At 35.5% G+C, this 13,202-nt stretch overlaps 1 protein-coding gene across 7 annotated transcripts in view; it reads left to right on the top strand.

The window, feature by feature from the left end:
• Positions 1-13,202, top strand: part of LOC138715210 (zinc finger protein castor homolog 1-like) — a 752,775-nt gene that overhangs the window by 696,999 nt on the left and 42,574 nt on the right. For all 7 annotated transcript variants that reach the window (XM_069847869.1, XM_069847872.1, XM_069847871.1 and 4 more), the window contains one exon: positions 11,685-11,844. In XM_069847869.1, the coding sequence (XP_069703970.1) occupies positions 11,685-11,844 (160 nt within the window). The remainder of the gene's footprint in view (positions 1-11,684; positions 11,845-13,202) is intronic.

Here is a 13,202-nt window from a genome sequence, read left to right as displayed (position 1 = left end):
ATTCCCAAGTTTCTTCCAACCGTTACATCTTCAAGTTATAAAACGGATTTCGATTTTCTGTATAACCAGCACTACTCATATCTGATCGATGCATATGCTCGTCTACAATTGGAGAATAGAGATACCCACTACATCATTTTTTTTCTTTCTGTAGTTTCCAGATTTTGTGTTCTGAGAGATCTTCTCTCTATTATTCTCATCTGTAATTCCTATATTTTCCTCCACCTTCTTTTATGTTAACGGTTTTTTCCTTGTTCCAGAGTATGAAAAGAGTGCTTCATCGCTTTACCAATCCTTTACCTCAAATACTTATCCCTTCAGAGTACTAGAAGGGTAAACACAACCCTTTGTGTATTAAGAAAGGAAGCGAAAAAAAAAGATTGAAAAGGAAAGAATACAAAAATCCGCTCGTCGTATAAAAATAAAAAACTACATCTAAGGAAAAACATGGTTAGGATTCAGAAACGTGAATCAAGTCCTTCCAAATGTCCCTGCAACAAAACCTCGTCATAGTGAAGACTATTCCTCCGCGTAGACGGTGTTAAAAAAAGTAGAATTTCATTCTGGTTGGAAAGGGGCAGAAATTATGTTCCTCCTTCCACTACTTTAAATCCTTTCCACCCCTTGCCCTTTCTGACCTGCGTGCGCGACCCTTATGCATCTTTAGAAAAGGCACCCTCATCCCAGTCTCAGTTCCCATTTTTCCTCTTCATTGTAAGAATCTTTTAGTAAGGTTTTTAGAAAAAGACCCACAGTATTCTTTCTGATGGCCATTATACCTTCAGAAATGGGAGAACGTACAGAGTAGGGTGGGGATTTTTGATATTAAATGTAGGTAGTCTTAACCTAGTGAAAGAGAACTACCACCCCTTTTCAAGATATCTTGTGTTGCTATAATTGCAACCCTTTTGGTCGGGGTCCGTATGTGCCCTCTAAGTATTTCTATGGTTACAACCCCTTTCATAACGCGAAGGAAAAACTACTTTCTCATACGCACGCATTAAATCTGAGACCTATATTTCGGGATTATATTCTTTTTATTTATAAGATATATAATGTCTACCCCTTTCTGTGAACATTTTTTATCCTTTATAGGAAATGAAATTCAATTCCTGTATTTACAGAAAACGGGAACCTTGGGGTGGAAGTGGGAACGTCGAATTCCACATAAAAAAGAGGAAAGAACAAAAACTGAAATCTGAGGCTTTATTTCTTTTTCATTTTTTTTTATTTCCGGGTTAAATTTCACCCTTTCTTGTCTTTCTAGTAGACGCGCATGATAGTAGGGGAAGAGTTTGATCTCCCTTTTTATTTTTTTCCTTCCACAAAGAAGAATGATGGGCATCAGGAAACAGATTGCTAGAGAAGTACTAAACGAATAGAGCATAATGGACACAAATCATATCTTCTCAAGCTCTGCAAAGTCTTGCGATTCTTCGTCCATTCTATGTAATAATTCTAAACGTTTCCTACAATCCCCTTCTTATTACTATTTGTGTCGGCGTGAAGGTCTATGTTAATAAAACGAGTATAACACAAGTCTAGTCTTCTCGTTTCAAACACAGCGTCACTCATATGTCACTTTAGTTCTCAAACATATTACCAACATTACATAAAATGTCCTTATAACTCCTTCTCAGATAACTTTAAGGTATTATAAATGAAACTCAAAACCTGATTTTTTTTCTTCCGTAGATAGAACAAGTATTGGTCGAGGCCACGAGAAATCTGTTCTTACAGAAATAAGACCAGTCTGTGCTGCGGATTCATAACCAAAGAAAAATGTTTCACAATCGAATTCCTTATAAAAGCATTACGGTCGTACAGAGATAACGGATTTGTTTTCATAGGACGAGGTATTGTTCGATTTCTTTTTTAAATCATGTTCCCAGGAATCTTGCGTGGAACAAAATCAAATAAAATCTTTCAAGTTCAGTAAAGAGCTTCTATTGGCCCCTCTCCTAATCCACAAAATAAAGCCTGGTCAACCCCGCTGCCCCCTCCAAAAATATGTTTCTTCAGCGTCTTCGATAAATTATAATCTTACATTACATAGGACATGCGATGTCAGTCTTAATAATTCCTGCCTGCATGTGAATTCATGAACTCTTAATGCATTGCAAACATTTAAAATGCAATTCTTCTTCTTCATCGGTTAGGCATACCTCTACATCCCTAAAAGAACTGTTACGGTGTACAAAGTTTTTTTGCCATCTCTTCACTGGGCTTCTCAGTGATATTATTCCTCTTGGCTTGTAATTCAAGACAGCCTTAGAAATTCTTACTCTGGACATTCGGGTAACACGTTGAAGTCAGTTATATGTTGATATTTATGTATGTATTCCAGTAATGGTTCAATTTCAAGTTCATGTAAAATGCCTTAATTTCTTTTGCAATTCCACCTATTATACCCAGTTGTTGGGCGCACGAACTCACCGATTATAAGACATTACTTTTCCTTAAATCCAGGCTTCGCTGCTATAATAGAAAGGTCTTGCTAAAGCCTTGTATAAACGAAAGCGAGTAAGTCTTCGAACGAGAGAAGATTTCATTACCCAATTTTTTATGATGCCCAATTATACTTACTATATTTTAAGATTTTTCCCCTCAAATGTGTAGTTTTGCTAAGATAGTTTGAAACCAAGATATTTGAATCAATTTACTATTCCTAAAATTTTGTAATTTCTACCAACTTTACTTAGAAAATGATCATTCCATCAGGAGACCATCATTTTTTTATCCGTGGATATTTCCATAAAGTATTTATTTGCTGTTAATTTTAAATTATGTGTTGGTCTTTATTTTTATAAATAATCTTGTGAGGAGGCTAGTAGGACCAAATTATCTGCAAAAACCAGTCAATCTAAATAATATGTTTCAGTTTATAGGTTGTGTCTTCTAGACCTGAATTATCTTATAATTGCATTCATATGTACACCGAAAAAAAGGGGCGAAAGTGAACATTCTTGTCTGACATTAGTTAAACTCTCCCTTCAGTTCGATAATTTATCTTCAGAAGTTGAAATTACTTTATACGAGTTAAAAAATTTAAATAATTTATTGTGGCTTCTGATCGGTTTAAAATATAGTTAATTTTTTTGTGCTTCACGCTTATTTCTGAAATACAGAAAAGTTTTCAGACTTGTAGTTCAGCTTATGATAACGAAGCAACTCTCACTGTAAATTTATTATTTTATATTTATTACTTTTCATATTATTGGCATACTGTAGCTTATAAGTTTTCCTTACGCCATCGACGGAAAGGCATTTTACGAACATAATACTTTTTACATGTTATTTTTACCTTCTATAATTTTGAAAATTAAAATTATCCAGAAATTATGAAAGAAAACACTATGACATTGTCAAGGTGAATATTATATTAATTCCTTCACACCTGTTAATTTTTGCACTGCTTAAACTTCGTCTGCAGTAGGCTTTCTTCGAAATTAATATATTTGTATAAATGTGAATACCATGTTTTGGACTTCATAAACCTCAAAGTAATTTGTCAGTCACTACTCTAACTTGTTCGCATTGTGTTCTTCGAAAGTGTTAGCGAATCAATAGATTTCAAAGATAGTTCTTGAGTTTGATCTCATATTGAATGTCAATGATTAATTATTTTAAACTTCAGGTTCTGCAAGGCAGGGGCGTATTTTGCGGGCTACCGGCGGTAGCCCAAGGAAATTACAAAAGAAAAAGTTTATAATATAACATAATGTAATAATTTTGTATTATTAGTTTTACCATAGTAATTAAAATTAAAGTAATTGTTAGATATATTTTGTGTAATAATAGGGTCAGCGGTAGCCCAAACCCTTTAACCAGTATACGCCACTGCTGCAAGGTGGTGGTGGTAGTGGTCACTTTAAAATTGCTCTATTAATATGTTTGTAAAAACCTTCATAAAATGAAGTTTTGTGGTCTCTATACAGTATGTAGACTAACGTAGACTAGTCTTGAGTCGGTAGTTTTAACATTTGATTTTACCTAAAGTTTCCATTGATATGCATATAGTAAACATAACAAGAAATACATCTTATTGATATATTGACATCATTATTATTGGAATTTGTTTGTCTCGTTTCAAGAAAATTGGATGCATCTTGTAGTCTGAAAACGCTGAAGAAGAAATAAACATACTACATTTTGGAATAACCAACGTTTATCGAATTATTTACTGATTCATAATTTTACATTATCTTGTAACTTCACTTCTCTGAAATTCTCACTATAGTGTATATTTATAGGACGGAAAAAACACATTAGGTGTTTATATATTTTAATACAGGAACTGTATTCAAAATAGACACTAAGAGACGTTAAAATGGCCTAACGCACATCCCATCAAGATGTAGTAGGGGAATTTTAAACGCATTCATAAGTTCATTTATGTTTCCTGTCGCAGCGTGTGAATATATAAGAGATTTCACAAAGGAGTTGGAAATTAACTAAAGAAGAACTCTTTAAATTGTATAATATAAGATAGAGAATACTCGAGGCATAACTAAAGACGTATCACGTAGCTTATGCAGGTACGATAAAAGATGTTACATATGGTGTAACAAAACTCTTTCTAGTCGTTCATTCGGCCGACAAAAATTACCCTATCTATAAACCGGTCTTCCCCTCTTCCCTCTCCCGTCCAGTACCGAAAAAGGTTGAGAACCGTAACATTTGCGTCATGACTGTTCTTCCTTACTCATATGACACAATGGACGTCATAACCTCAATTTTAAGCTATCGGAGGGGTTAGACGTACATTCAGAAAATGTTCGTAATGCATGGTAAATAGTAATTAGCTAGAAAAAATCAATACATCACATAGCTGCGTTATGTAACTCGCGTAGCTGTTACTGTATGTGCGTATAAAATGTAAATGGAGCAGACTGAGAAAGAATTTCACGGGGGAAAAGTTACATGAGAATGTGGGGGGGAAGTTATATGAGATTGATTTCTATCCTGTGCAGCAAATTTATAATAATAATAATAATAATAATAATAATAATAATAATAATAATAATAATAATAATAATAATAATAATAGATTTTAACGTCTGGACTTCCTGATCAGTTTCTTTCTCTTTGAGGATTGTGAATACACAAGATATTAACATTTAAATTCTCGGGGTGTGGAAACTGTAAATGGATGGCTGGATGGATGGACGGACCAGCAGACAGACAGACGGACGGACGGATGGATGAATACATAGCTTTTTATTTAATCACGACTTCATGAACTGCATAGTTTATTCAACGTCGAAATTTAACGTGGTCGAGAAATGACCGACAATTTTTTTTCCCATGGAGCCCTCCTATCAGGGATTGTTGTTTAGTCAACTGTCCGAAGACAGGTTTAAACCTCAAAAGTGACACAAATAAGGCATCACTCATGAGACAACTAAGCCAGGAGATAATAGATGTTGACCAGTTCTTTCCCGCTTCATTGCATATATCGCTAATTAGTAACATTTTACACTAGTCAGACTTCAGACTCTGAAATATCGTCAAGTGAGATGTACTGCCAGATAATAGATTTATATATCAGCCAAAACCTCAGTCAGAGGTGCTATCAGGGATAAGGTTCTTTTACATGTATACCTTGAAATAAAATAAGGTATAATTAATCTATGATAGTTTAGTTCCCTGACGGAGGAAGATCTCGCTTACAGCGGCTAGTATGATATCCGCCAGACCACCGAGGATCACGACACACACACACACACACACACACACACACACACATACATACATACATACATACATACAGTTTAGGTTTAGAATGTTCAATGATTTTGTATTACCATTGAATTTGTAATCTTCATTAACTTATGCGTGATTCGTCATCGTCATCATCATAATCATTATCATCATTATTGTGTAATGTTATGTTATAATCCTGTAGGAATTGTTACGGTCTACAAGAAATTTTCTACCTGTCTCTTCGTGGAGTGTCCGAATGATCTTCTTTGGTCGATAGTTCAGTTGGCATAGGGATTGTGTATCTGAACATCCTGTTCACATGCTGACGCCATTTATTTTGGTTTTTATGACTTTTTTCATTGTATTATTAGTTTCATCCCTGCAGTATGGGCATCGTATCAATCTCCTCTCAGATGTCTTAATTCCTTCTGTGGTCCCACTTACGTTTGTACAGTCTATTGGGCGCATAAATCTCATCTGACTTGCTGTTATTATACTGCAATCACTTTTACGTAGGGTCCATGCTTCACGTCTGCAGCAGAGTGCAGGTCTTGCTAATGTATTGTATAGTGTCCACCGCTGTGGAATAATGGTTAACATATCTGATTGTGAAACGAGTGAACTCTGATTCAAATCCTGGTTAGGACAAGTTCCCTGGTTGCTGGGTAACTTTTGGCGTTGGACCTTTGTCTCATTTCGCCATCATAATTACATTTCCTCTCTTTCATCATCATCTCCATTTCTTTTCCATATTTCGGTCTTGCACCCGATGTAGGCATAGAATCGGCTGCGGGCCGTCACAGAACTTGGATCCCATGGTAATGTGGTCATTAGTTACTGGTGGCAGTGCTATGTACCGTGCTCTTTACCCTGGGGCTCATGGTTGCTCATGGGAATGGAGTAGGGATCGCGGTGATGCCTACGTGGAAAGGTTAAAAGGGTTCTGCAGGCTGCCGTGAATTTGAGAATGGTGCACAGGGGAATCTGTAGCGCGAGGAGCCTTAGGACATGCACATATTCCATTGAGGGTAGTACAGTGGGCCCACCCAAGCGGCCTATGTGCGCGGGCAGCCCCCAACCTGTTCCCCTCTCCTCGAGGGGAACTAGTAAGATGTCTTAAACGGGTGCGAGTATGTTTTTGGAATGAATGAATGAATGAATGAATGAATGAATGAATGAATGAATGAATTGGGGAAATGGGAGGAAAAACATTTAAAAGGTACGTGAAAACGCGTCCTTGCAAGGGAGTTTGGAGTTGAGATAATTTTGAATATGTGAGCTCCAAACTTATTGGCCACTTGTCTCACTCCGGGTTTCGCCTTTTCACTGAAGGAACTTTAGGGAATTCTGAAGGAGAAAGCCGTCGACGTAACCTAATAGCTACCACATCCAAAATTTTTGTTGTGTACAAATTTTTCATAAAAAGCTACAGAACGTGATTTCATTCCTTGCATTCTACTAAACTAGCCCCATATTGTTTGGTTATAGTTTAATATGTGCGAGAATTGTGTTTAGACACTAAACACTTGTGAATCTAAAGTAATATAATTAAATGCTTACGTAAACGTATAAAAATTTGTGAACACTAAAATGCAAGCTGAAAATAAAATGTGAGAAAGTTTGCTAGTCTGTAACATAATGTACTCGGCAGATAGAAAAATGACTGTCTATTCTATACTCGTATAACTTGGGTGTGTTGGAATAATCTTTTAAAAGCCTACAGCCTGACATGCATTTCATTAAAACGCAGCGTTTTCCGTTCGCGACCCCTTTTGAAAGTGTTGACGGAAAATGTCGAACATTGATGGACTAAAAACATCGTAGAACATTTTGAATCGTGTAAGGTACAGCACGCAATTGCGTATGCGTTGCTTGAATTTTCTTCACTGTTTGAATGAATAGACTCTTTATAAATCGAAAATGTATGGTCGTTAAGTTTCCTCTAGCTCTGTTTTTATTGGTGGCTTAATACCAACACCAATGTACACTCCTGTATGGCACAAATGGATTTTTTTTCATTACTGTTAGTAGGGGTAGATTAATTTGGGCATTTAGTACCCCTTCCTATACCCTGAGAACCTATTTGTTTAACTTAGAAGTGAAAGGGGGCTTGTATATATAAATTTTATGCAAGCACACGGATGCTAACTAGTATTTAAAAAAATAAAACTAGAGAGAGAAAAAGGGGCTATAATCCTAGTTTACTTTCAAAAGATCGTTTTTTATCATTATTCTTTTATATATGTGAACATCCTTTAGCTATAATCTGCCTTTGTCTGGCCGTCCATCATATTTATACTGAAATGGGGTTTACAGATGCTCGAAAAAACGGAACTAGTCTGTACAAAATGTGAGGTTCGACTACTGACGCGTTAACAAACGTTAGATGGGTTCCACACAATATATCAGATTTAGCTGCAAGAAGGCTTATTGTCGTATTATCCCAAATAGTTTTAAACCGAGTAACAACCTTGAAAGGATAGATTTCAGTAGACTTCGAAATAATATTACATTCTCATGATTTTTGCTTTTATGAAACCTTAGATGGCAGCGTGTAGAAGAAATGAGTGGGTAGGAAAAGCAAGATGGGGTGTGCATTTATTTTTCTTTTTGGTAAAGTGAAACCAACGCGTTTCTTTAGGATATTATCTCTTTAGAAAAAGAGAAAAAAGTATGATCATTGTATCCAGTCTGTAGTGTTGAATAAAAAAACAGCTAAGATGCCTAAATTTGAAAGGAATAGCCCGGAGCAGACTGTATCTCTTCTTCATTTCTTTTTGAAAAGTAATAATAATTCTTTTGAAAACTGGTTTCTTTCAAGGGCATTTGCCTTTTCAAGTTCAACTTCGACTACTTGTCACCATTCTTCGTATTTTTGTTTCGATGATTCTAGACATTCTAATACTGCTTATATTTCGAGACGTATGCGCTCTCTCGTGAGCTTTTGATGAATTCAATTCATAATACTGATACGTTACTAAATGGAAACTCAAGGTTTCTTTTCCTACGACCTTGGAATATCTCTGTAGACAATTAATTCCTTATTCATTTTAACTTATGATTTCTTACCAGATTACGGCAGCTTCATGTACAGTACATGTATAGTTCTCCATCCCAGCTGTTGTTCCAGTGGTCGATTTTCTAGCCGACCCTGGTTCGATCCACAGCAGAGAAACGGAAATTCCTGTTCCTATCGATGCATCTTTTGCCTTGTAATTGTCATATGTTGTCCCAAGCGGTGGTCCTCCGCTAAGATAACATGACGAGGGAAACCTACCTAAGAATGATAAATTGTGGTTATGAGTCTGAACAAGCGTGCACAACAAAATGCACTGCGGAATAATAGTAATAATACTAAAAACAAGTTAGCCTGGATAGCGTAGTCGGTATAGCCCTGGCCTTCTGTGCTCGAGGTTGCAGGTTCGATCCCGGCCCAGGTCGATGGCATCTAAATGTGCTTAAATGCGACAGGCTCATGTCGCTAGATTTACTGGCATGTAAAAGAACTCCTGTGGGACAGAATTCCGACACACCGGCGACGCTGATATAACTTCGGCAGCTGCGAGCGTCGTTAAATAAACCAAACTTAAATTGTACTACTACTACTACTACTACTGATAATAATAATAATAATAATAATAATAATAATGATGATGACGATGAATCACCACCATTATTAGGAAAACTAGATTTATGCTTTATTTGTCATTTAATTTATGCTTTTCCTTTTTTAAAATTGAGCTTTATTATACTTTTCATTAATTAGACTCTAATTTATTGTTGTCATAATACGTGATTACATATATTTCTACTTGTACATTATTCTAGTACTATTTTAGGTCTGTATGAAACTAAAACACTCACAGCGCATACTTTTTATTATACACTGCCAGTACTTATCTTATTCACTATATCAGGCGTTATTATTTTTTAAGAGAATGCTGAAAGTAAAATAAATTTCATTTCAGAATTAAACAACTAGCCACTGCAGTGTAATATCCATTGAATTTCAAGTGCGCTGTGGTCATTTATATTTTTAATTTAATTCCTTTTATAACTTGTTACTAATATAGCCTCCAGGAATGTGAAATGAAACATAAGAGTATTATATTTTGTGTAAGATGCTTCATTACGGTTTAAAAAAAACATATGTTGAAATAATATAGTTGCCATATTCAAAATTAAGGTAGGCCTACTAACCATAATGTCGAAAATTCCATTAATCCTTTTTTATATTTTATGATTCCCGAAATAATAATAATAATAATAATAATAATAATAATAACAACAACAAAGTAAGCATTTAATGGGAAAAGGAACATCTTCTGCGGGCTTCTGGAAAAAGAATAAAGAGACTAGTGGAGTGCTTTGTGTGGAGTGTGGCATTGTATGGGGCAGAATGAAGCGTGTGAAATGGACAGACAGAATAAGAAATGAAGCTATGTTGGAAAGAATGAGTGAAGAAAGAATGATACTGAAAATGATCAGAGAGAGAAAAAGGAATCAGTTTCATCACTGCTTGTAAAGAAACTGCCTACTGAAGGATGCACTGAAAGGAATAGTGAACGGGAGAAGAGTTGGGGGCAGAACATATCAGATGATAGACGACATTAAGATATGTGGATCATATGCGGAGACTAAGAGAAAGGCAGAGAATAGGCAAGATTGGAGAATGTTCAGTTTGCAGTGGAAGACCTGCCCTTGGGCAGAAAACTATGAATAATAATAATAATAATAATAATAATAATAATAATAATAATAATAATAATAGTTATCAATCATCGATATTTCCGTCCCTGATTCAGCAGCCGTAATAATACCAAAGAAATTAAAAGAGACTCCACAAAATAGAACAACGAATACTTGATGCTTCTACGTATAGCCAACATTGTTCACCAGTTCATTAGCAGTGAATAAATTATTCTGTTGATCAAACACATATACTTACTGTACAGAAATCGTATAAATGGAGGTAATAGCTTACTACGAGTTTAATATTCCGTCAGTATATAATAATGACTAGAAACTTGGGCATTTGGGCAACGTTCTCTAATCTCGGGGAGCACATTATGAAGCAAGTAGAAAGCAAAAGCTATTACTGAACGGTTATTATTATTATTATTATTATTATTATTATTATTATTATTATTATTATTATTATTATTATCATTATTATTATTATTAAAAAATACAACCCATGTTCAAATATGTGTGTAAATATTGCATACGTAAATTGTTATGAATGAACACATGAAGTAATTACGTACACACGCATTACATTTTGGTCAATGTTAGATTTCAAACCTACCCGTTATCTTTTTTTTTTAATGTACTGTGTCTTAGATGAAACAACCAAAGTTAACGGAGCCACGTATCGGCACCACAGGATAAGGAAAGGAACCGGGTTTGAACCAGTCTTGGAAAATAGCTCTATTTTTTCGAATAGGTTCCTCTTGGTTTACCTTGCCTGATAATGGAACAGATACTTTGGCTGTTTCTAGATCTATTAAACATGCCGATAACTAAAACTGTCTTGCCAAGTTTATCTTCCACATACTACCGGCTATAAAAAAAATTCTAAGAAGGAAGAAAAATTGCGAAACTGTGTTTTATTAGGAGGTAAAGCGAGACTTATACATTAAAATACGCATGTAATAGGACAAACTTCCTTCTATATTTGAAGATTTTTCAATGATCACTCTTCAGCAGAATCACTTTTTCTCTCAGGTGCGTTTGCGAACGTGCGAAAAACACCTGATGTTGTTTGTCTCTGTGAATACATGGAATTGTTTTGATCCTAGTGGGTATATTTGTATGAAAGTGTTACTTAGTAACACTTCTAAAATATAAGTACATATGCTGTATGTCATCAATTCATCATGTAACCATAACATTGTGTCTTAAAAGTAGAATTGTGATGTTGTCTTTTTGTCTTTATGATTTTATATAAATTGAAATCTTTTTATTTTGTTTTTCAGGCGGTCTACTATCAGGCCACCGTATGTCTCCTATGAGCCCTGGAAGAGATGGCAACAACGGTGCAAAGGCGGCAGTGCCAATAGATTATTCCAGATACGTTAAAAGGTTTGGCAGTGCTTTGGAATGTGGGAGCACATACTGCAAAGATCTCAATTACAGGTAAATAGAGAAAAGCTTGTGTTATCGCTTGAACATATCCACTGAAAAATACTAAGGGAGAGGTGGAAATGAAGGGAGAGTTTAGTGAGAGGCTGGATGATTTTAACTTCAATTCCATAGCCTTCTTCACTGCTTTTTCTTTTGAAAGATATTTCATTCATTGTGTTCTGCCCAAGGGCAGGTATTTCTCTGCAAACGCAACATTCTCCATTATTTCTGTTTTATGCTTTCTTCTTAGTCTCCGCATAAGATCCACGTATCTCATTGTCTATCATATGATATCTTCTTCTGCTCCTAACTTTTCTTCCATTCATCATTCCTTTCACTATATTCTTCAGTAGGCAGTTTCTTCTTAGCCAGTGACCCACGAATTTCTTTTTCTCTTCCTAATCGGTTTCTTTTTTCATTCGCTCTTTCTTTCTTATTCTGTCTGTCCATTTCTTACGCTCCTTTTTCTCCATATCGACATTTCAAATGCTTCTAGTTGTTTCTCTTCACTTCACCGCAATGTCCATGTTTCTGCCACATACAATATTACACACCACACAAAGCGCTTAGCTAGTCTCCTCTTTTGTTCTTTTTCCAGAGGTCCTCAGAAGATGCTCCTTTTTCTATTAAAAGTTTTCTTTGTCATTGCTATCCTCCTTTTGACCTCCTGGTAGCAGCTCGTGTTATTATAATACTTATAATACACCCCAAATATCTGAAGCTGTCCACAAGTTTCACTGCCTCATTTTGAATTCGCAAGTTTATCTTATTTAATTTTCTTCTCATAACCATGGTTTTGGTGGTGTTTGAATTTCTTTTCATTCCATACTGCTCACAACTGTCATTTAGTTCTAGTAGCATATCCCTTGGCCTAGACGTAGATGGGAGGATAATATTAAAATGGATTTGAGGGAGGTAGGATATGATTGTAGAGACTGGATTAATCTTGCTCAGGATATGGACCGATAGCGGGCTTATGTGAGGGCGGCAATGAACTCCGGGTTCCTTAAAAGCCATGAGTAAGTAAGTAAGCACATCTCTTAGTAAGAAGCAATTTGTTATGTAAGTTCTGCGCACATCTTCGATTCAAGAATGGTTTTTCGTATTTTATCTAAAAAGTCGTTTATTGAATGCATTGCTTGTAAATAAAACTCATAAATAATATTTTATCTTTTGCCGTTTGTCATATTCGTCGTCGTTCTTATCATCATCATCATCATCATCATCATCATCATCATTTTGAGCTTTGTTTGTTAGTGCTCACAATATTTCAGGTTTGTCTGTTTTTCTTTCGGACGTAAAGTTGTCCGTGTGGTCGAAACTGGTGTGTTAGGTACTTTAATTTGTTTATACGATGTAGAGTAGACTAT

The sequence above is a fragment of the Periplaneta americana genome, chromosome 15 (assembly GCF_040183065.1).
Source record: "Periplaneta americana isolate PAMFEO1 chromosome 15, P.americana_PAMFEO1_priV1, whole genome shotgun sequence".
In the NCBI taxonomy this organism is placed as follows: domain Eukaryota; kingdom Metazoa; phylum Arthropoda; class Insecta; order Blattodea; family Blattidae; genus Periplaneta; species Periplaneta americana.
The sequence above is the reverse complement of the archived record's forward strand: the minus strand, read 5'-3'. Positions and strand labels throughout refer to the sequence as shown.